This window comes from Camellia sinensis, chromosome 7, assembly GCF_055761805.1.
Source record: "Camellia sinensis isolate YWXY chromosome 7, ASM5576180v1, whole genome shotgun sequence".
NCBI classification, from domain to species: Eukaryota; Viridiplantae; Streptophyta; class Magnoliopsida; order Ericales; family Theaceae; genus Camellia; species Camellia sinensis.
This window is the reverse complement of record NC_138967.1, coordinates 113,375,615-113,401,758: the sequence shown is the minus strand read 5'-3', so window position 1 is coordinate 113,401,758 and position 26,144 is coordinate 113,375,615. Positions and strand designations below refer to the sequence as shown.

The window sequence follows — 26,144 nt, the reverse complement described above, 5'->3', positions numbered from 1 at the left end:
GAGATTTTAACATCATAAGCGAATTTTTTTTTGCATCTTCATATACATATTTGTTCAAATTATTTGAATTTGACCGTCTAAATTATTTTAACTTTGTCCCATATTTGAACCTATCGGTCCAAATCATTTTAACATGTTTCAATAATTTTAACCTATCTGTACAAATTATTTTAACCATGTATGCTAATATTTTTACATGTTTGTGCAAATTTTTTGAACATATTTGTTCCCATATTGTTAAAAATGTTTGTCCCCATATTGTTAACTTTTGTGTCCAAATTATTTTAACATATGTGTGTCAATATTTTTACCTATCTGTCCAAATTTTTTGAAATTATCTGTTCCAATATTTGAACTTATCTATCCAAATAATTTTAATATATGTGTCCAAATTATTTTAATCTATCAGTACAAATTATTTTAAGCCATGTATATTGCAACTCTTTTGAACTTATTTATCCCTATATGTAAACCGATCTATCCAAATTATTTTAACTTATGTATGCCAATAATTTTTTTTTTCTATTTGTAAATTTTTTTTGAACCTATTTGTCCAAGTTATTTTAACATATCTTCTCATATTCTTAACCTATTTGTCCACTTATTTTAATTACTAAATTTTTACTTATATGTTTAAAATATTTTAATTTATTTGTTTTCAAAATTGAAAAATACATACATCAATATGGACAGATAGAGCTACCTGAAACTTAAAAAACAAACATTTGTGGGATTACATCTTTAACATGTCATAACTTTACACTTGGTAATCTATTTTGGACAAATTTTGTTTTGTTTTTAGATCTATGCATATGAAACTGTAGAAGGCAATTTTCAATATTAGTCTTATTTGAAAGATCTTGAAAAAACGAATTTACAGATATCAATTTTATTAAATTTTTTTTGTAAAACTCAAGTTATGAGGAGCAACTTTTAATTATTCGAAACGTTCATATTGTAAGGTCCGTTTAGTAGATCATCTATAAAAATAAAAATAAAAAATTAATTGGATATCTTTAGTCCCATGATCAGTCTTTAATTGTTCTAGAAGGCATATAGTCCCCTGTAGGTCCTACATTGCTGCTAATGAGAGCATGTTCACAATTGATTTTGTAGTGTGTTCTTATATGCCTTCCAATATGTTTGTTCCTGTTAGCCATTGTGTTACTTCTACCAAGTAATACAATCGATTGAGAACACACTGTATAGCCAGTTTTCTTTCTAACTATATGTGCCTTCCAAAGGCACCTCAATCGATTGTATTCTTTTCATTTTGCATTATGAATTTGGGATTGTTTGTTCCTTTTTTTTTTTTTTTTTTTTTTGGAAATGTTCCATTGTATTTTTTAATGTGTTGGGTTAGTTTTACTTGAGAGTTAGTATAAATTACTGATTAAACATTTTTTTTTTTGGTGGCATACATTTATGTTTGGACTTTCTAAATGATAATGATAAATTTAAATTTAATTTCAACACTATAAAATTGAAGTCAGTTGGGGAAGAGAAGAGTTCAAATTTGGACAATTGTTGTGTTCCCATTTTAATACTCTTCATGTTGCTAGAGTTGATTTTAATTTTATCATTTTAATGTGATTGTTAAAATATATCATCGAACAGCCATAATTATATAACCAAACATTTCAGGTTGAAGTACAATAGTTATGGACAATATCACTATTTTCGGTCAAGTAAGTGTTCTTTTATTTTTCTTTCTTTTTATTTTTATTTTTTTTTCTCCCTCCATAGAAATTTAAATGTCTCTCTTATAATGTAAGGCCTATTTATTTATTTATTTATTTAAAACCTATCATATCTAATTTTCTTCTAATAAATGCTTTTTCCCTCATACTTTATAGGTGGATGAAGACTTACGTCGAACGGTAATATCAAGAAAGAAATGATTTTTTTTTCTTATTTATGTGTACAAAATTTTATTTATCACTCTATAGTTTTTATACATATAGATTCAATTTCTTGAAGAAAGAAATGTTAATGTTGTTATCCGCGATGAGCGTGACCTTAATACTATTCGCATTCGTGAGGTAAGCCTACAAGTAACTTATATTTGCATGCATTTTCTTATCATTTTAAAAATATATTAAAATTATATATTCTACTTATTTTTTATGGGGAAAGGAAAAGGAAAAACACAAAGCAATATCAAAGGAGACAGAAAAGACTATCTCTTCTGGAAAAGGAAAGGAACATGCAAATCCCGTAGTATGGTTTCTCAACATTTTTAAAAAGTTTGTTTTTCGAATATTTTTGTTTTATATAGATTTTTGTTAGAATTGCATAGTGTCATATACTCTTTTTTATGTACATTTTTATGCGTTATTGTTTTTAAAATATTTATTCAATTGTTCTGACTGATTGTAAAATATTTTTCTAAACCATGTTAAAGTAAGCATTTGTACAATATGTTAATTGAGAGGGTAATTTTTGGGAAAATTGGGCCGAGCTTCGAGTTGGGTTTTGAGGCCCAAAACGCAGTGGACTAGGTAAAAAGGCCGTACAGAATACTCCGGCCTAGAGGGCAAGGTTACTCCGGCCTTGGGGAGACAAAGTTACTTCGGCCCAAGGAGGTGAGTTTATTCCGCCTCAAGAAGAGATAGTTGCTTCGGCCCAAGGAAGAGTAAGGCTACTCCGGTCCAGAGACAACTCGGAATAGGGCCGGTCTTAGAGTTAGTCCGGTCGCAGTATGTTTTAGGAAGACCGGTTTCAGAATTAGTCCGGTCGTGACAATCTGGTTAGGTCGGTCAAAACTTGTTACTTGGAGGTTTGATCTAAGCACACTAAGGTTGAACAGGGGCAGCCGAAGTAATGAGTTTAAGGAGAAGACCGAGCTAAGGATAGTTCGGCCTTCTCTGTGGCTTAGCATAGCCAGTGTTATTTCGGCCGTGTGGTAGTTCGGCTAGGGAGAAAACCATCCCACTTGGTTTAAGCAGTGGGGGAGGGTGTGAAAGGATAAGCATTATCCTTAAGAGTATGAATCCTAGGAGGACTCTACATGGAGAAATACAAGTCCTACTAGGATTGTGCCATATGAAACTTATAAAAGCTCACAAGCATCACCTTGGAGGAGGTAATTGAACACAATCTTTCTGAAAACTTAGAGCTTTGTCTATTTGTCAAGTTATCTGACTTAGGCATCGGAGAGGTTTCCGGCACACACCCGCCGGCTAGCTCACGTTTGTGTTTTCAGGTGACAAAGCGACGTCGTACGGAGAAGCGTGGACTTGGTCAACAGGATTATACGAGGAGAATTATTTCCTCCCCGTACAATTGGCGCCGTCTGTGGGAAGAACAGACAAGAACAAAAACCTCTTGACTAAGCTTCTCCTTTTCTCATTCAATGGCACACATTGAAGACTTGCCGCAGTCCGCCGTCGACGGACTAACTCCAGAGGGAGGCGCAAGGCGCGAAGGATTACCCTCTGTCCCTCCTATGGCGGATCTGGAGCCCCAACAACATAACTCCAGGAGGAGTGGCAGGGGAAGGCGGAATAGCAGCCCTCGTCACTCTCAGAGTCCTGACAGGCAAAGGAGGAGGATTGATCCTCAAGCCCTGGAAGATCGCGTGAAGGAACAAGATGAACTAATTCGAAGGATGGCGGCGGACATGGAGGCTTTAAAACGCCAGATGAAGACTAAAGATGTGGCGACAGGAGAGGGGAACAAGCATAAGACGCCCCCTCGCCACTCAGAGAATCGTAGTAGGAATACTACGCCCTCCCAAGGAGAGAGCAGAAGCCTCAGGACAGGCGACACTCACTCCTTGTCCTCAAGGACTCGTCACTCTAGGTCTGAGAGGACGAGATCCGAAAGATCATACACTGAAGGAAGCACGTATTGGCCTTCACATTCACACCAAAACCAGATCCAGACAAACCGAGCTACCCAGGTCATCCGACTTACGAACCGTGCTAGAAGAAAAAGCACGATGCAAGGAGGATGCCAGGGCAAGGGATCCACACCGAGTTTCGGCCTTACAACGGTTGGCTCCTCGGACGCACGGAAGCGTCGAGGTTGGAATGCCCATACCGCGACCGGCCTACGAACCAACGGACAAGGCATTGGCAAGACTACAGACTTCGCCGTTTGTCCCAGTGATCGAAAACGCACCCCTACCATCAGGCTTCCTTCAGCCGAAGTTCAATACATATGAAGGGAAGACGGATCCGTATTCTCACCTGAGCCACTTTCGCCAAGTCATGGCTGTGTACAGGCGAAACGAGGCCCTAATGTGCATACTCTTCCCATCAAGTCTGGGCGACTTAGGCTTGACTTGGTTCGAAAAGCTCCCAGAGGGCAGCATAGCCTCCTGGGCCCAATTGGCAGAAGCGTTCGTAACAAGGTTTCGGACAAATACTAAAACACCGGTGGAGATAGACCAGTTACTCTCCATCGACATGGGTGAGAAAGAAACCCTCAGATCTTACAACAGTCGCTACTGGGAGACATTCAACCAGATTGGAGACTGCCCCACCAATCTAGCCATTGCGCAATATAAAAGAGGCCTACCAGTAGGGAACCGACTAAGGGATTCAATTACCATGACGCCCCCCCTCACCATGGAGGCCCTGATGGAGAGAGTGCATCAGCACATCAGGGTAGAAGAGGATGGCGCACGTGCAAAGGCGAAATCTAGCGCTACCATACTACCAGAAAAGAAGACCTCAGCAAAGGTCAATACAGTAGATAGACAGAACAAAAACGGGCGTGGCAGACGAGATAACGGAGAAGACCCAGACAAAAGATGGTTGAGAATCCGCACTGCCATAACAACGGTGTTCAAAAAACCAATATATCGGATTCTGAGCGAAATAAAAGACGAGCCATTCGTCAAGTGGCCAGCCAAGCTAGGGGAAGCTCAGAAGAATTACGACGACAGATCTCGGTGCACCTTCCACAAAGAAAAAGGACACCGAACTGAGAATTGCACGCCACTGAGGCAGCATTTGGAAGAATTGGTGGCAGCAGGCCACTTGGACGAATACATTGAAGGAGGAGCACAACCGGCCCCCCAAGATCATAATGACCAACCCAACAGAATGCCAAACGATGCACCACCACAAGGCATTATCAATGTAATTCATGGAGTTTTTGAACCTGAGCGCGTATGCGAGCTTAGAGGTTCAATCAAGAAGGCTGAGCACTTTAGGGAAGTATTAAGTGCCCAACCCGCCATCAAGAAGGGGAGGACAGAAGCAACAAACGTCATGTCCTTTTCGGATAAGGACTTGGAACGAATTTACTGCCCCCATAATGATGCCCTGGTTGTCACTCTCCGAGTCAAGGATTTTGACGTCAAGCGGATTCTGATTGACCAGGGTAGTTCATGTGAGATCATGTATTACGACACATTCAAACAACTAAAGCTGCAAGACAAAGACTTGGCACCTGCAGTTTCTCCCCTGATTGGATTCAACTCCATGCCAGAGTGGCCTGTCGGCAAAATAATCCTTCCAGTCAGAGCAGGAAGTGTATCAAAACAGGTGGAGTTCTGGGTATTGAAGGTCCCCTCCACCTACAACATCATCCTGGGCAGAACATGGCTGCATGCCATGCGTTCGGTGGCGTCATCATACCATCAGGTAATGCGGTTCCCCAATGACGCCGGTATAATCGAAGAAGTCTATGGCGATCAGATCATGTCAAAACAGTGCTTCGCCACAGCAAATGGAAGCCGAGCTGCCAAAGGATACGTTCATTCGGTGGAGGAGCCAGAAAGTAATGAACTATTCGCTGACGTCGGCAAAGAGGCTGATCAGAAAGCGGTGGAAGACTTGGTGGAGGTAAAAATAGATGAGAAGAACCCGGATAAGTTCTTCTTGCTTGGCTCATCATTGTCCAGCGCTGAGAGATTAGAGGTCTTGGAATTCTTGACCTCTAATATCGAAGTGTTTGCCTGGACACCTTACGACATGCCAGGCATTGATCCAAACTTCATCAGTCACCAACTCAATGTCCACCCATCTTCCAGACCAGTCATTCAACGCACATGCAGATCGGCACTCCACCACGCCGAAATAGTGGCAGAAGAGGTAGGCAACCTGCTGGAGGCAGGAGTGATAAGGGAAGTGCACTACCCAAGATGGATCTCCAACACCGTCGTAGTGCCAAAAAATAACGGTAAATGGCGTGTCTGCGTCGACTACAAAACGGTCAACAAGGCGTGCCCAAAAGATAGCTTCCCTCTACCAAGGATAGATCAACTGGTGGACCTAACGGCAGGGCATAACCGTCTCAGCTTCCTGGATGCATACAGAGGCTACCACCAGATCGCCATGCATGAACCAGACCAGGAGGTCACATCCTTCACAACACCAAGGGGGTTATATTGCTACAAGGTCATGCCCTTTGGCCTAAAAAACGCAGGGGCAACATTCCAAAGGATGGTCACCAAGATGTTTGAACCATTGTTAGGCAGAACAATGGAGGCTTACATCGACGACATGGTGGTCAAAAGCAAGGATAAGAATGACCATCTGAAAGATTTGGGCGAGATGTTCCAGATCCTGAAGAAACACAAGTTGCGCCTCAACGCGTCCAAATGCGCATTCGGAGTTGGATCTGGCAAATTCTTGGGCTTCCTGGTGACCAACCGAGGTATAGAAGCAGACCCCTCTCAGATCAAAGCAATCCAGGAGTTGGAGAGACCAAACTCAGTCAAAGAAGTGCAGCATCTCACTGGAATGGCGGCTGCACTCAACCGGTTCATAAGCAGGTCATCAGACAGGCTACGACCATTCTTCCAAGCTTTAAAGGCCAAGTTTGAGTGGGATGAAGAATGCGACCAAGCTCTGGAAAGCTTGAAGGAGTACATGTCTTCCCCACCACTACTTGTTACTCCAGTACCTGGTGAAGAACTCTTTTTGTACCTGGCAGTCTCTCAGTACGCAGTCAGCGCGGTGTTGGTTCATGCAGAAGGAATACAACACTTGCCCATCTTTTATGTCAGCAAGACATTATTGGGAGCCGAAACAAGGTACTTGCCATTAGAGAAACTAGCATTAGCATTAATGATGGCATCCAGAAAATTAGCGCACTACTTTCACGCCCACACCATAGTCGTCCTCACAGCCTTTCCACTAAAAGCTCTGTTTGAAAGGGCGAACTTCAGTGGGCGAATTTTGAAATGGGCAGTAGAGTTGGGACAATTCGACATCAAGTTCCAACCCAAGACCGCAATAAAAGCTCAATCTTTGGCAGACTTCGTCGCAGAGTTTACTCCTGGAAGTCATCATATCTGCCCAGTCGACCTGACTGACTCAACCGAACTAGGGACGGAAGTTGACGCCGGAATAGCGCAACCCCTAGTGGAAGGTAGTCCATCAACCGAACTAGGGACGGAAGTTGACGCCGGAATAGCGCAACCCCTAGTGGAAGGTAGTCCATCAAGCACAAAGGCAGACCACATTAAGGACAACAAGGAGGAGCCAAACAAAGACTCACCAGCAGTTCAAACAGAGGACGAAGGGCAGACAGCCAATATGGACTTTGAAGAAATCACCATCCTTGACCCCACGGCATCGTCTGACCCTTCCACCTGCTGGAAACTATTCGTGGGGGAGATGTGGAAGCTCTTTGTGGATGGAGCATCCAACCGACATGGTGCAGGGCTTGGCATAGTCCTCATCTCTCCAGACGGCCTGGTTATAGAGCAAGCAATCAACCTTGGCTTCCCAGCATCCAACAACGAAGCAGAGTATGAGGCGCTTCTCGCAGGACTCAAGTCGGCACACTTCATGAAAGCAACCGAACTAATGGTGTACAGTGACTCACTGCTGGTGGTAAACCAAATTTCTGGCGAATACGAAGCAAAGGATGACAGAATGGCCAAGTACCAAGAGCTAGTCAGAACGGAGATCAAGAAGTTTGATGTGGTAAGGATAGAACAAATTGGCAGGGAGGAAAACAGCCGAGCGGACGAGCTAGCAGGCCTTGCCTCAATGGCAGATACATCAATCCCTCATCCATTACTCGTCGACTTCTTACCAAAACCAAGCATAGAAGACCCCGAAGCAGAAGAAGTGTATTGCGCAGAATTAGGGCCCTCTTGGATGGATCCCATCATCCTGTTCCTAAAAGACGGCATCCTACCAGAAGAGAAAAAAGAAGCCAACAGAATAAGGGCGAAGTCGCAGCGGTTTTGGCTATCTCCATCTTTGGCATTATATAAGAAGTCGTTCTCTGGGCCTTACCTCAAGTGCGTTCATCCCAGCAAAGTAGAAGCATTCCTGTTCGAAATACATGAAGGGGTATGTGGAAGTCATCAAGGGGGAAGGTCGCTCGCTTACAGGGCTATTTCACAAGGATATTGGTGGCCATATATGCAAGCAGACTCAGAGAAATACGTGAAGAAGTGTGAAAAATGCCAGAAATTCGCGCACCAAATACATCAACCAGCAAGAGAACTCCTACCTTTAACTAGCCCATGGCCTTTCGCAATGTGGGGCTTAGACATAGTAGGACCACTTCCAACAGCACCCGGAGGCAGAAAATTCTTTCTCGCAGCAACAGACTACTTCACAAAATGGGTGGAAGCAGAAGCATTGGCATCAATCAAAGAAAAAGATGTGAAGAAGTTTGTTTGGCAAAATATTATCACTCGGTTTGGCATACCAAAAGCACTGATCTCAGACAATGGAACTCAATTCGACGGCAGAATCTTCAGAAGCTTTTGTGAAGAATACAAGATAGAGTTCTACAATTCCACACTGGCGTATCCTCAAGCAAATGGGCAGGCTGAAGCATCAAATAAAGTCATCTTGGATGGACTAAAGAAAAGGCTAGAGAAAGCAAAAGGCAAGTGGGCGGATGAACTTCCTCATGTTTTATGGGCTTACCGCACCACACCTCGGCGATCAACTGGAGAAACACCATTTTCCTTAGCCTATGGCATGGAAGCAGTGATCCCACTAGAAGTTGGCCTCCCCACAATTCGAAGCGAAAATTTTGATCCAGACTTAAATGGAGAAGCCATAGCCTTAGAACTCAACCTTGCAGAAGAAAGAAGAGAAAGAGCGTTGGTCCACATCGCCTCATACCAACGAGAGTTAATCAAAAAATACAGCAAAAAGGTTTATCCAAGACAATTCAAAATTGGCGATTGGGTATTGCGCAAAGTAATGGGAAACACCTTGGTCCCAGGAGACGGCAAGTTAGGCCCAAATTGGGAAGGTCCTTATAAGGTGGTTGGGTTAGCCGGCAAAGGGGCATACCACCTAGAAGACAAGGATGGCAAGGCAATCCCTAGGCCATGGAATACGGCCAATCTCAAGATATTTTACTTTTAGCTTTTCTCTTTCAAACATTATGTAATTTTCTCTTCCTTCAATAAAATGAGATTCTTTTTAGCACAGATTACTCTTTGTAAAAGTTAGCTTTCAAGACTTAAGTATATTACAAGCATTCCATTCTAAGTTAGCCGGAAAAACAAACTTAGAGGTTGGCTGGATTAAACCAACACCCTTCCTAAGCCCAGGATAAGGATCCAGGCTGCAGGACATTTGGTCGGAATAACCAAATACTAGAAGTTAGCTGGAAAAACTAACTTCAATAGTTGGCTGGAATAAACCAACACTTGTTACTCTTCAACCGAAGTAAGTGTAAGGCTGAAGAGTGGTTGGCTGGAATAAACCAACTCTTGTTACTCTTCAGCCGAAGTAAGTGTAAGGCTGAAGAGTGGTTGGCTGGAATAAACCAACACTTGTTACTCTTCAGCCGAAGTAAGTGCAAGGCTGAAGAGTGGTTGGCTGGAATAAACCAACTCTTGTTACTCTTCAGCCGAAGTAAGTGTAAGGCTGAAGAGTGGTTGGCTGGAATAAACCAACACTTGTTACTCTTCAGCCGAAGTAAGTGCAAGGCTGAAGAGTGGTTGGCTGGAATAAACCAACTCTTGTTACTCTTCAGCCGAAGTAAGTGTGATGCTAAAGAGTGGTTGGCTGGAATAAACCAACACTTGTTACTCTTCAGCCGAAGTAAGTGTATGGCTGAAGAGTGGTTGGCTGGAATAAACCAACTCTTGTTACTCTTCAGCCGAAGTAAGTGTATGGCTGAAGAGTGGTTGGCTGGAATAAACCAACACTTTGTACTCCTTAGCCGAAGTAAGTGCATGACTAAGGAGTGGTTGGCTGGAATAAACCAACTCTTGTTACTCTTCAGCCGAAGTAAGTGTAAGGCTGAAGAGTGGTTGGCTGGATTAAGCCAACACTTAATACTCCTCAGCCGAAGTAATTATGTCGGCTAAGGAGTGGTTGGCTGGCAAGTATAGTTTAACCAACCAAAAACCGAAATAACACTTGGAGTAATAGAAGACATTACAAATGCAAGCATACACACAATAACCGGAACAAGAGAAGTAAAATTTTCATTCAAAAGAGAAGTCATTACAAGGGGGCTTAGTTCGGTTACAAAGAAAAGAGTACAAAATTAAGAGAAAAGTTCATCTATTTCGGCGTCGAAGGCAGCATCGGCGTCAACCCGAAGACCGGTTTCGGACACAACAACATTTTCAGAAGGAAGAATGGGTTCGGCTGGAGCCACGGTTTCACTTGGTTGATCAAGAGTTAGATCTTCCACCATGGGCTCCGACCGAACTACCTGATCTGCATTCACAACCAAAGTATCCTCAGGGGCAGAGTCTTCATCATCTGAGCCCTCAAGGAACTGCTGTTGCATGGCCGTGGCATATTCCATCAGGGAGTTCGGTATAAAGTAGGCTGGAGGGTTGAAAACCTCGGTCTGAGGATCATGACCGAGCTTCTCAACGGCTCCCCTCCAGCCGCACTTAAAGAAAAGCTCCTTGGCAGCATTGCATTGTTGGGCGTAAGCATCCTCTGCCCTCTTGAAACCTTGTTTCTCAGCCTCCTTCGCCTTCTCCTTCATTTCGGCGTCTTTCTTTCTTTCAAGCTTTACCAGCTCACGCAAGTACTTGTCCTTCAGCACAATGGCAGTCTTTTGTTTTTCGGCCTCGGCCGAACTAACCATTCCGGTCAAACGACCGACCTCACCTCGGAGTTTGGCCATTTCCTTTCTGGCTTCTTCGAGTTCGGCCGATTTCGCCTCTGCCTCGGCCGCTGCTTGCCTAGTCACTTTCCTCAGCTCCAGTACCTTCCTGTGGGTGATTTGGTTTTTCTGAATAGCCTGCCAAAGCAAACAACTTCCCTTTAACCGAAGAAAGAGTTAAAAAGAAAAAGAAACATAAACAGAAAAGCAACCGAAGTCACTAACCAGAATCATGGATTTAGTAGCAGACCGGATGGACTTCAGCTCGGTGGTTAACTGTTTTTGGTGATGTTCCATGTCTTTGGGCAGACACACGCTCTTGGCCAGGTTGATGGCCAACAGGTGGTCTTTCTCAGCAACGACCGAGTCTGTGTCTAGAATGTCTCGGTCGTTGAAGGTTAATTTCGGTGCCCAGCAGCCGATGGTTCGGTCGGAAGACTCCGGTTGGGGGCTCGGTGGTAAGCTCGGCTGAATAGGAGTTTCTTCATCAATCAAAACTCGTTCGGGTTCGGAAGTTCGGGCACGTTTGGTTCGGCGGGAAGAGGATGGCTGTTGGGAAGGAAGGGCGACAACAGCAGGCTGCGGTTGGCTGGGAGGCGCCACTTCGGGCCTAGCTGTTTCGGTGAGAAGGGCCCTGACTCTGCTCCTTTTCGCCATCTCTTCTTCTGCGGTTAGAGGGACAAGTCTTATCTCGGGCAAAGTTGGGTCCGGCTCCGGTGCCTCTTCAAGAAGGAAGTCAGTCACCCTTGCTTTTCGGCGACCGCTGTAGCGATAGGTCGGCTCAAAATTTAGAAGCTTGGCCCAATCTCTTTCTTTAATCCGAAATGCGGCTCGCAAGACTCCGAGGTTGGGATAGCTATACAAGGAATGGAGATGGGCGAAATCTGCACAAAAGAGAGAAGTGTTAGTTCGGCTAATAGACTAAACAACCGAGATAACACACAAAGCAGAAGACCGAAGTAAAATTACCAGGCTCTCCCATTTTCCAACTTATAGGTCGGCCAGGAATTTGAGCTTGAAAATCCTCAAAGTTCCCAGAGACCCAAAAGAAATTATCATCATTAAGATCTTTATCCGGAGTGTGTTTGATTATCTTCTCTCGACGGCGGCGAATTCTAAGGTAGTAGACCCACCCAGCATTCTTTGAGCCAATAGAGTATTGATGAAAGATCTCGGCCAGACCAAGATTTAGTCCGGTTTGGTGGTTTAATGCGGCTATCCCCATTATAATACGATATGTATTGGTGGATAGTTGGGTGGGGCATAACCTAGTCTGTCTAAGAAATTCGCAGATTAGCGGTTGGACAGGAAACCGTAGTCCGGTTTCTATTATGGATTGAAGGGTAAAGGGGACGAAGCCTTCATTGTTCCAGGGGGTAGCATCTTTTTCGGCCAACGTCAGATGGACATCATTAGGAATCTGGTAATCTTGCCTAAATTCGGCCATGCCACCAGGGGTTTCGACTAAATATCTATACTTACCCATTTGTTGTATAATTTATGAATAAATTATTTCGGTACAAAAACTAGGCTCAGTAGCTCGGTTGAGCACACGCAGGAGTGCCTGGGCAACCTAAGTCTGCAAAGTAGAAAACAAAGGGGTTAAGCACAGATCGTTGGACCGCGCTACAAATTATAAGCAAGATATACAAATCCTACTTCGGCTTAGTGGGCTGGTTCTACCTCGGCTCATCAGAAGGTTTCTTAGCTCGGTTTTGAGCAGTTTAGACCGGTTTAACGTCTAGGGGCAGCTTTCTGAGTTCGGTCTAAAAAACTAAGAAAGCTGGTTTAGTCCCAAGGCCTAAATCGGTTGCGGTGTGAGGAAAGTTACTCCGGCTGAGCCCCTAGGGGCGGCTTTCCGAGTTCGGTTTCAGAACTAAGAAAGCCGGCTTGGCCCCAAGGTCTTAGCTCGGTTGGAGACGGAAGTACCTAGTTCGGTAAGTGCAAGCTTGTTCGGTGAACTTATCTTGGCTCGAGTGGGTCAGAAGAAACTACTGACATTCCTACAAGTTCTAGTTCGGTCATTCTCTGAATCCATCTACATACATAACACAAACAGTATCCTAGTCCGGTTGCTAGGTGATTTTGGATCTAAGACTATTTTCCTACAAAATAGTTCATACATACATGGAGTTCTACTGGTTTCTTCATAAAAAGTACAAAAGCAAAGCAGATAAATGGAGAAAGATGTTTGCAAAAAACATACAAGGCATGGAAAGTAAAATACGAAAACATAGAGAGCAAGATGATTAGATTTTCTTACCAGAAAAGAGAGAAAGGAGACTGGAGTCGGAAACGGTGGCAGCAAGAACACAAGCTTGAGTATGGAAGTAGAGGCACAGAAAGAAGATGAAGACAGAGAGAGAAGGTAGATGCAGGTAAATGATTCAGAAGAGTAAAAAGGTTGTTTTGTGAAAGAAGGGAGAGAAAAAGGCGGCAAAAAGAAGCGGGAACAGTACAAAAATTCTGAAGGGCGGCATGACAGTTGGTCACAGCTTATCAGAGTTTGCCACGTGTCACTGGAATGGGAAGCGTTACAGTCGCTGTGATTGACGAGACGTTTTTGACCGGACATAGTGATACCCGAGGTAAACTTAGTTCGGCTGGAAAGGCTAAAAGGGTTTTTTAGCTCGGCTGAAAAAGCGTAACAAACTCTAGCTCGGCCAAAAGGCTGGTAATCCCAATCATGTTGCACAGATGGAATTAAGGGGCAATTGAGAGGGTAATTTTTGGGAAAATTGGGCCGAGCTTCGAGTTGGGTTTTGAGGCCCAAAACGCAGTGGACTAGGTAAAAAGGCCGTACAGAATACTCCGGCCTAGAGGGCAAGGTTACTCCGGCCTTGGGGAGACAAAGTTACTTCGGCCCAAGGAGGTGAGTTTATTCCGGCTCAAGAAGAGATAGTTGCTTCGGCCCAAGGAAGAGTAAGGCTACTCCGGTCCAGAGACAACTCGGAATAGGGCCGGTCTTAGAGTTAGTCCGGTCGCAGTATGTTTTAGGAAGACCGGTTTCAGAATTAGTCTGGTCGTGACAATCTGGTTAGGTCGGTCAAAACTTGTTACTTGGAGGTTTGATCTAAGCACACTAAGGTTGAACAGGGGCAGCCGAAGTAATGAGTTTAAGGAGAAGACCGAGCTAAGGATAGTTCGGCCTTCTCTGTGGCTCAGCATAGCCAGTGTTATTTCGGCCGTGTGGTAGTTCGGCTAGGGAGAAAACCATCCCACTTGGTTTAAGCAGTGGGGGAGGGTGTGAAAGGATAAGCATTATCCTTAAGAGTATGAATCCTAGGAGGACTCTACATGGAGAAATACAAGTCCTACTAGGATTGTGCCATATGAAACTTATAAAAGCTCACAAGCATCACCTTGGAGGAGGTAATTGAACACAATCTTTCTGAAAACTTAGAGCTTTGTCTATTTGTCAAGTTATCTGACTTAGGCATCGGAGAGGTTTCCGGCACACACCCGCCGGCTAGCTCACGTTTGTGTTTTCAGGTGACAAAGCGACGTCGTACGGAGAAGCGTGGACTTGGTCAACAGGATTATACGAGGAGAATTATTTCCTCCCCGTACATTAATGCATTTGTCTGAACATTAATTTGAACACATGTTGCAGTTACAACATATCATAATAAACATATAAGAGAAGAAAACGAAAAATGAAATGAAGTTTTTAATTATAGAATATAGATTTTTTTTAATTTTAATTTTACTTATAATATAACGGAAAGAACACAAAGAACGAAGAGGGAAGCGGAAACTAGAAAACATTACACACTAATATTCACATTGTACGTACTCAATGATCTAATATTTATCTTTTCAACGTAGGACAAAAAAGATGAGTGTAATTAGCAACATGAGTGTGGTCTCTAAAAAAAATAATAAAGCAACGCAGAATTATAGGAGGTGTATGGAAGGTTGGTTAATTTAGTAAGTTATTTTAATTTTTTGGTTACTTTAGTAGGTTAAAATAATTATGTTTAGCAAGATTTTTTAATTTTTTAATAATTAGATATGATGTATATGAGAAAAAAAATCTAAAATGATTAAATACATTTTTAACTTTTTTTTTCTTTTAATATTATTTTAATCAAAAAAATATTTAAACACATACAACTCAAAAAATGTTTGAGGTGACATTGTTTAAACACATTATAGATATATATAGATTTTTCTCATAAATACACTAAAGTTTATATATGATTCAACTCAAATCACATTTTAAAATTTTTAAAATGTGTTAACATACGGCGATTTTAAATTCTACACTTTTTTTAAATGGTGAAATTCTATAAAAAATTCAAATATGAATTAATATTTTAACTTAAGCTTTTAGCAATGAATTTGATAAATTACATTTTAACTTAAACGAACCGCCATCATACGATACCGGCTGAAGTCACGGCCGACGGTGGTGTTGCTGTAGATGGTGGAGAAAGTCTTATGTGTGGAGTTTTATATTGCAGTGAAATTATTATCGTCTTAAATTGATTTATTATAATTGATTTCTGTAGTAATGAAATTATTATCATTTTGAATTAATTTTTTTGTAAAGGATGTGATACCAATATTAATAATTTATGTTAATTGATTTTTGTAAAATATGGGTACCAATATTATTTACATCGTGCCTTTAGGCACTGGTATACACTAGATGGATGGTGTCTTTTTGGCATTTGGTGAAATTCCATGAGTTTTTTTCCTCCCTTTTTAAATTTTATCAATACACGCATTGGTTCTTATGTGACTAACAACTCAACCGAGCGAAGAAGAAAAGTTAGTTAAACTTTTGAGAACAAATACATGATAAAAGGGAAGCAAGAGATGGGACAATCTTCATATTTTATGCATCTAATTATATAATATTCTTATTTTAGGCACACAATGATAATGTGTTATCAAAAGCTGCATTGGCTCAACGTGCACGGCGAGAACGTGAAAAAAATCAAAACTCATGTTCTGCATACCAATTAGGACAACGCATGCGACAAGAACGAGAGAGATCAAATGTATGTATTAACCCAAGACAACCTTCTGTAACACCCAATTAGTAAACAACTCAGTTTAATTCTTGAAATATATACTCTTACTATTACCACTTTATTATACAGATTTTAATTCATTCACAATCCATTTTGATAGGCCTGCTCCTACAACCCCATCTAGAAATGTTGGTGTAGTCATCCGTGATGCGTATGACCTTAATGTTATTCGTGTTCGTGCGGTAAGTACAAAATCAAGTAAAACATTGTATGTATTTTTATTTATATAAGATTTTTTAAAATCTTTTCAATATTTTATTAATATATGTTAGGCAAAAGAAAAAGAAAAGGTCAACTCAATGTCTAAGGGAAAAGAAAAGGTGACTCCTTCTGGCAAGAGAATGACAAATGCATGCCAAGTGGTATATATTCCTTTTAAAAAATATGAAGCAAAACTATATGAATTTGTTGCTTTATGTTTCTGCCCGTAGAATGATTGTAATATATTTTCCTATAATTTGCTATTATTTATATGTGTTTTCCAAATTTATTTATTTTTATTTAGCATAGATACATGTGCATTTATAATGTAACATGTGAAAAGAATAAGAAAAAAAAAAACGAAGAAATAAAGACAAACTATGTAATGAAAGAATAAACTAAATAAGATAGATTTTTATTTCTTCTTTATTTTTTTTGATAAAAAACAAAATGCATAAAGAAATAAATAAATACAGATAACACTATTAAAGGTATAAAACAAATAAAATATAAAACAAAATTAAGAGAAACAAAATAAACAAGAAGATATTTCATGTTAAGTACAAAATATTCACATATTTTGCACCAATGACAAAATATTTTCATTTTAGGCACAAAATGATAATGTAATATCAAAAGCTGCATTGGCCCAACGTGCACAATAAGAGCGTGAAAAAAATGAAAAGTCATACTTTCAATGCTCGCAACGAGAACAAGAAGGATCAGAAGAATGTATTCAACCAATACACCCTTCTTTAGCACCAAATCGTTGCAATCGCGCTTCCCTGGAATAGGAAACAATAACTAAAGATTCTCAATCGGCACAAAAACGAACAATGGTTGCCCATCATTCTACATGTTCGTTTTCTTTGCCAAGCACATCTTTACCTCCATAAAGGAATCGATAAACTACTATGTCTAATCTTGAAATACATATTCTTAGGTGCCGTTTGGTAACACTTACGTTTTCAGTTTTCTTTTTATATTTATAAAAATTTAAAAAACTCAAATAAAAACTTGTTTGGTAAAATTTTTGATTTATAAATCAGTGATCTCAGTTTATAAATTGAGCCAAAAAATGAAAACACAAAAAATGTGTTTCCATTTTGAGTTTTGAGTTTTTTTTTTTTTACCACCCAACACAAGCCACCATTTTCCACCACTGTCTTCCGCCACCACCACCCACCACCCACCCTCCACCACCACCACCACCACCTACCACCACCAGTCACCACCAGTCACCACTAGCCACCACCCACTTACCATCTACTCGCCACCACCATCCACCCCTTGCCGCCGCCGCCACCACCACCACCACCACCACCACCACCCACCACCCGTCACTACCATCCACCGCCTACCACCACCGCCTGCCACCTACTTGCCATAACCAGTCACTTGCCATCCACCCGCCGCCACCACTCCCTGCCACCACCACCGCCATCACCCGCCACCCACCTGCCACCACCACCCATGCGCTACCACCCGCCACCGTCACCTACCCACCCACCCACCCACCACCACCACCCGCCACCTACCGCCACCACCCGCTATCCGCCACCCACCTGCCACCACCACTACCACCACCCACTCACTACCACCCACCACTCGCCACCGTCACCCACCCACCCACCATCACCACCGGCCATCCGCCACCCACCTGCCACCACCACCCGCCACCACCACCACCTACTCGCTACCACCCACCACCCGCCCCACTCACTACCACCCACCACTCGCCACCGTTACCCACTCACCCACCTACCATCACCACCCGCCCGCCACCACCCACCATCCGCCACTCACCTGCCGCCACCACCACCCGCCACCCGCCACCACCACCACCACCCATTCGCTACCACCCACCACTCGCCACCATCACCCACCCACTCACCACCACCACCCGCCACCCGCCATCCGCCACCCACCTGCCACCACCACTCACCACCCGCCACCGCCACCACCACTACCACCACCACCACCACCCACTCGCTACCACCCGCCACCATCACCCACCTACCCACCACCACCACCCACCCGCCACCACCAACCACTACCAGCTACCCACAACCCACAGTCACCACTTTCCACCACCGTCTTCCGCTGCCACTTGCCACCACTTGCCATTTCTCACTCTTTTTTATATTTTTAAATTTTTTTAAACATTTTGTCAGTTACCAAACGCGTTTGTAATTTATGTTTTTCAAAAAATAAACAAAAAATAAACAAAAATCAGTTTATAAAATTTTTATAAATATAAACTGAAAACGTAAACGTTACCAAACACACCCTTACCATTTTGTTTTATGGAATTTTATTTATACACAAATATTCGTAGGTCTACTTCTATAAATCAATTTCTTCTAGAAGATCTATGTACTGATGATGAATTAGAAGATATGCCTATGAGTACATCAATTGATGCCTGAGCACACAACAATTCTTGCCGCCATTATCTTGGCAAGATGGACGTATTATGTCCTTATTGTTCAGCCTTACATTGGATGGATGAAAAATTGACCAAATCATTTATAAAGCGTCCCTTATTTGGAACTTGCTGTTTGAAAGGGAAGATTAAGCTACCTTTACTTATTACACCTCCGCCATCACTTCAAGCGTTGTATGATGGGAATAATGATCAATCAAAATCCTTTCGATGTTATACTTGACTGTGCAATGTAACCAACGCTTTTACGAGTCTTGGTGCTACATTGGATCCTAGAGTACTCAGTGGAAGGGGTCCTACATCATTCATAATTCATGGGGAATTACGACATCGAACAGGATCACTACAACCACAACCAAGGCAGGATGCGAGTTATGCTCAACTGTATATCTATGACCCTGATTCAAAATTAGAAATTCGTAATCGTAGAAATCCTAACTTGAGAAGGGATGTGCTCAAAACTATTCAGGATAGTTTGTTGCAAGTCAATGCATTTGTAGCTACATTTCGCCAGGCTCATGCCATTGTACATCAATTAGATGCGGCAGGACACAATCTACATGCTCATCTTCATTACAATTCAACAACTGATCGACGTCGGTATAACTTACCAACTGCAGATGAGATTGCGATTGTAATACTAGGTGATGGAATAGAGGTAAGTGGAATGAGAGATATTATCTTACATTTCCAAGGAAATAATGAGTTGATGCAAATTAATGAATGTCACCCAGCATACTTGCCATTACATTATGTTCTAGTATTTCCTTATGGTGAGCCTGGATGGGAACCTAAGTTGAAATTATGGAATGTTCAATATGATCGACCTTCAACTGATCGACTTACTCAAATGGATTTTTATAGTTATCGTTTGTTTGAACGACTCACAGAGTATTCAACTATTTTGAGAGGTGAGAAACTATTTCAAAAGTTTTTGGTAGATGTTTGGGCCACAACTGAGCAAAATCGATTGACATACTACAAGCTTAATCAAGGAAAACTCCGGGTTGAGCTTTACCAAGAGTTGTCAGATATTGATCCAGATTATGTGCAACCTAGTCAAATTGGTCAAAAGTTTGTTTTGCCATCTTCATTTACTGGTAGTCCTAGACATATGTTTGAAATCTTTCAAGATTCAATGGCTATCACGCGATACAACCAACACCCAGATATTTTTCTTACCATGACTGCAAACCCTAATTGGCCAGAAATTACTTCAGCATTATTATCACATCAAAAACCTATTGATCGTCCTGATTTAATTGCCCGTGTTTTTGAGTTGAAGAGAAAATATTTGATGAAGGAGATAGAAACAAATAAAGTGTTTAGAAATAAAATTGCACATGTTTTTACAATTGAATTTCAAAAACGAGGCCTCCCCCATATGCATGCACTTTTATTTCTTAAGGGTCCAGACAAAATTCGGACATGTGCTCAAGTAGACAAATTGGTTTGTGCAGAATTTCCAAACCCAAAAGATGATCCTATGCCTTTTGAAACTGTCAAACGTTGTATGATACATGGACCATGTGGTGCTCGAAATCCACATGCACCATGTATGGAAAATGGTAGATGCAGTAAGAGATACCCTCGAGCTTTCACAGAAACAATAACTATGGATCGAGATGGATACCCTATCTACCATCGTCGCAATAATGGCCAAGTACATACTGTGAGGAGGCAAGAAGTTGATAACAGAGATGTCGTACCATACAATGAATATCTTTCTAAACTTTTCAACTGTCATATAAATATGGAAGTATGCGCCGGAATGAGATGTGTCAAGTATATACATAAGTACATTTACAAGGGTTATGATCGTACAACGATGGTGTTGGGATCGATAAATAAGATTCAACAATATCTTGATGCAAGGTATATTGGACCTCCAGAAGCTGCTTGGCGAATATTTGGTCATCCTTTGTATGCAGAGATACCAACAGTTGTATGATTGGCACTTCATTTACCTGGAAAGCATCGCGTTATTTTTAACTCAGAAGAGTCATTAGAAACGATTCAATCTAGAGCTGGTCAACAAATGTCAACTCTTACGGCTTCTTTGCATATTGTGCTGCCAGTGAAGATGAATGTCCATTCACTTATCAAGAATTTTCACAGTATTTTGTATGGCTCAAGTCAAAAAAGAGATGGAAATCAAGAGAAAGAGGATATGTAATTGGTAGAATGTACTTTGTTAGTCCTAATTGTGGTGAAAGATTTTATCTGCGTTTGTTACTAACTGTTGTCAAAGGGCCAAAGTCGTTTCGGTCTTTACGCACGGTCGATAATGTTGTGCATGATACATTTAAATTAGCATGTATTGCAAGGGGACTTTTAGAAGACGATGAAGAATGGATACAATGCTTGAAAGAGGCCACAGTTATGAAAACTGGATACCAATTGAGGAGATTGTTTAGTGTTATTCTCACCTAGTGCTCTCCACTAAATCCATGTGCATTATGGAATCAATTCTCAACGCATATATGTGATGATCTTACACATAAGATTCGTACATTGTTTGTCATTTCTAACCCAACTGAGGCTCAAATTGAAGATTATGGTATCCATCTTTTGAATCAAATGCTTCATGAATCAGACAAATGTTTAATTGACTTCCCACCCATGCCACAACCTACTGCAAATTAGAGTGCAGTAGTTGGTAATCGATTGATATTTGAACATCAACAACTGCAGAATGAGGCACAACAGGCAGATCCACAAATTACTATTAATTGTCTCAACAATGGACAACGGAATGCTTATAACACAATCACTTCTTCAATTTTTCAAAATAAAGGAACTGTTTTCTTTCTTAATGGGTGTGCTGGAACAGGAAAAACATTTCTGTACAATACGATTGCATTAAAATGTCGTAGCCTTGGTTATATCGTTGTTACTGTGGCTTCATCTAGAATTGCATCATTGTTATTGGTAAGAGGTCGCACTGCACATTCAACATTTTCCATTCCGTTAGATGTCTTGGAAAATTCACTTTGTGGGTTTACCAAACAATCATTACAAGCTGAGTTGTTTAGAGAAACAAAACTCATAATTTAGGATGAAATTCCTATGCAACATAGACATTGTGTTGAGGCAGTTGATCGTACATTGAGGGATATTCGTGATAGTGAAAAGCCATTTGGGGGTATTACTGTTGTTCTTGGTAGAGACTTTCGACAAATCTTACCAGTTATACCCAAAAGAATTCGTGAGCAAATTGTAAATGCATCATTAAGACACTCTGTTCTATGGAAGCATATACATATCTTAACTTTGGATTTGAATATGCGCTTGAATCATGGAGACCATGAAAATGCTATTTTTTCAAATTTCTTGATGAAGGTAACACTACTTTAACCTTTTTCTTTATTATATAGATTATTTTAAATTAATAAATTGTGTTTATACTCATATTTTTTTTAATGATTTCACTTTTTTTAGATTGAGACTAATCCTTAAGAAATCATCAACCTTCCATTAACAATACACAAATGTTAAGATTTGAATGAATTGCTCTCTACAGTTTACCCACAGTTGAATATGATAGAGACGTCGACCCCAACATTTTTAACTGAACGCACCATTCTATTTGCGCATAACGATGATGTCAGTGACATTAATACTACTGCGTTGAATATCTTTTCAGGGAGATTATATACTTATTTTGCAGCAGATAAAATGTCTAAAGATAATGAAATTGATCATATCATTACAAATAGATATCCTAATGAATATTTAAATTCATTGGATCCTCCCGGGCTACCAACTTTTAAGATAGAGTTGAAAGTGGGTTGTCCTATAATATTGTTAAGAAATATTGCACCGAAAGATGGACTATGTAATGGTACAAGATTGATGGTTACTAGGTGCGACACTCGCATAATTGAAGCTCAAATTTTAACTGGAGAAAAGTTTGGCAATTTGGCATTCATACAAAGGATATCTTCGACACCATCTTCTTCAGAAATGCCTTTCTAAATGACAAGACATCAATTTCCAGTCCGATTAGCATATGCCTTGACCATTAATAAATCTCAAGGACAATCTGTGAAATTTATTGTAGTTGATTTGCGCATACCAGTGTTTAGCCATGGCCAATTATATGTGGCATTGTCCAGATGTACATCCTTTGATCGTATAAGTATTTTCCTCCCTAAAGATAGATTGGATTCTACTACAAATATTGTTTATCTTGAAGTGTTGTTGTAGTGTTCCATGTTCATTAAATCATGTTTTATCAAAAGGTAACCATGTAGATTTCTTTCTATTGATTATATACATAGATTTTTTTATAAAATTTCAATCTAATAATAATTGGAAATATGAATTTTTTTAGGATTGGATCGAAAAATTTATGGAGCTTAAAAGGAGAAATACAACTAGCTTGCTTCGATGGGGATGTAATAAGGCAATTTCAATCTCAAAATATTTTGATATGTATATTTTCAACAAATATACCAATTTATATTTTTTTTTTTGTTTCCACAAATTACCAGATTGTTGTGCATGTTCCTCATTGGGGATACATACAAGTTGATACAAAGACTTTTTCGAAAGTAATGGGGAGGAAGTTTGGGCAAACACATGTTTGAAGACATGTTATTGACACATCTTCTGTAAAGCATACATATTCTGGAAAGTTTCGACCCACTTTTTTTTTATAAAGTTTTAACTCACTCTTTTGGCTTATGACAATATAATGTTTGTTTTTCTTATGTAGTTAGAATTTGATTGGCAACAGTAACACTAACTGGTGTGTATTTTAATTTTAATTTCTTTTAAATTGCAGAGTACTGGCTGGTGTGCATTATTTGATATTTAATTTTTTTTTTTATATATATTTGATTTGTTTGGAATTGTAGAATGTAGTCTATTAAATATATTTTTATAATTGAATTTTAATCTTAAATTTAAATAGTATTGCGATTACAATTATATTATAATCTTAACATTATACGCTAGTATGTATATATTTCTTAAGTATATCTAGATTAAGAGGATCTAAAAAATGAAAAAAATTAAAATGTTAAAAACAAAAATACCAATTAAAAACTCAAAAAATTATTTTTAAAAACCCTAAACCAAACATAGTGACTCTTTGAAAATGTCTCTCTCACACAGCTAAAAAAAAAATGCCTAATTAGATAAGGGTGACCTCTGGAGTTAGACCCTATGAAGCAAAAGCCCCAGCGGTCATAATTGGTTAGTGACTAAAGCACATAAGAATAGTTTTAACATGAGAAGACTTAAATAAAAATCAAAAATAAAAGACAGATCAATTTCGACAATTCAATAAATCTAATAAATTAATACATTCTTGTAATGTAAAACAATTAATAAATCCAATAAATGCAGAGAGAGAGCTGGGGCATGAATGATGGGAAGAAAGTGTCAGGAAGTTACTTTGAGTGGGAAATTTACTTCAGTCCAAGTAAATCCAACCATCAATTACATTGATGGGTTGATCACAACCGTTCTAATTAATTGTTAGAGAGACATTTTTTTTAAAAAAAATTATCGTACTATATAGATATTTTAAATTGGGAAATGTTAATAATAAGGGAAAATCTATGGTATGTACCTTGTTATGTATTTTTTAGTATGTTACATATTTTTGTGATACATATTGTATTTTTTTTTTTATAGGAAGTTAAGATAGTTTGTTATTGAGAAATGAAATTACATATTTTTGTAGTAATGTTACGTAATTTTTGGTATTATTACACATTTTGTGGTTAGAAAATATTTTGATAAAAAAATATGTAAGATCATCACAAAAATGCGTAACATTGGTATAATGCATAATTTTATTTCTGAATCACAATTATCGCAACTCTTATTAAAAAAATATGTAACAATTATCACAAAAATTCATACTTATCAAAAAGACGTAGTAAGTGTATATAGTACATACCTTTTAAAAGGGTGTATATGTATTGTACAATAACTATGGCATCTCTCCAGTTCTCCATTAGACTAGAGAGGTGTTGTCGGGCCTTGTGGGCCCACTTTTGGGTCCCGTTTCAATGATTTGAACCATCAGATTTTAGAATTTATCAAGTATATTATCCCTGTAAAAAATCAAGTAGATTGGATAATAACAACCATGTGTTTAGATCAGTTTTATATTGAAAAAAATAGATGAGTGAAAAAATAAACAGTTCATACAAAATTGACATGAACACATGGTTTCTGTTATCCAATTGACTTAATTTTTTGCAGGGATGATGTACTTTACAAATCTTAAAATGTGAACGATTCAAATTATTAAAACGGGACCCAAAAGTGAGTCCACTAGACCAGACTGGACAGTTCAATCTGATTACAGACTAGAGACAATCCAATCCCTTGTATAATAATTATGATAGGGGGCAAAAACAAAAAGAAACTTAGATATAGGTTCTAATAAGTGGACCAATTGTCGAATAAATTCTATGATAATTAATAACATTTTTCATCAAACACTATTAAAAAAGTCACTAATTATTAATTTTTAACGACAGTTTGTAAATTTTGTCACAAAAAAATCACTAATTATAAGTTTTAACAACAATTTAAAAATATCATCACAAAAAATATCACTAATTTTTAATTTTCAGCAACAGTTTGAAAAATTCGTTATAGAAAAACGTCACTAATTGTAAGTTTTAGTGACAATTTATAAAAATCGTAACAAAAAAATCACTAATTATTAATTTTTAACGATATGTAAAAAATCATTATAAAAATTTATTTTTAATAATAATTTTATTAAAATTTATTTTTAATAAGACTCAAATCTAATTATTAATACTTATTAATAATTTACCCTCACCTCCAACCAAGTAACAATCAACACTCGTCTTGAGGCGGAGGCCCACCTCAATATCATTTTCCTCCTTATTGCCAATGTGCTTCTCGTGAGCAACGATTCCGTTATCCTCAAATTGTTGATATCTTCTGTTTTTTTTTGGGTACACAAATTGTTGGTATCTTATCTCCGTATTGCATTACCCTCAAATTGTCGATATCTTACCTGGAATTTGGCCGCGTGCTGTCGCGGCACGGTGGTGTGACAGACATGAGAGAATCAAGATGCTCTCGTTCCTCTCTCTCTTTAATTCCCTCCTTATTAAGTTATTTGACTCACTTTTGAATCTAATTTTAATGATTCGAACCGTTTACATTTAAACTTTATTGAGTGTATTATACCTGTAAAAAATCAAGTTGATCGGATATCAGAAAACATGTGTTCAGAAAACTATTTATTAAATTTTTTTAAAAAATAATTTGTAGTTCGATGATCCGAACACGTAGTTTCTGATATCCGATTAACTTGATTTTTCACAAATATGATATACTCAACAAATCTTAAAATGTGAAACGGTTCGAATATCGAAATTGGACTAAAAAGTGGACTCAATAACCTAATAATGAGGAAGTTAAGAAGAGAGATGAAAGGA

The 26,144-nt window shown here is 39.5% G+C and overlaps 1 protein-coding gene across 1 annotated transcript; it reads left to right on the top strand.

Moving 5' to 3' along the window:
- The first annotated feature begins 1,661 nt into the window (after positions 1-1,661).
- LOC114259043 (uncharacterized) lies at positions 1,662-22,161 on the top strand. The gene is made up of 11 exons (XM_082881022.1): positions 1,662-1,688; positions 1,857-1,880; positions 1,965-2,042; positions 2,137-2,225; positions 16,156-16,237; positions 16,328-16,388; positions 19,041-19,769; positions 19,836-20,647; positions 21,397-21,633; positions 21,760-21,921; positions 22,144-22,161. Exons 1-11 carry the CDS (start codon positions 1,662-1,664, stop codon positions 22,159-22,161), a joined length of 2,319 nt encoding a protein of 772 aa, XP_082737148.1.
- Positions 22,162-26,144: the final 3,983 nt, after the last annotated feature.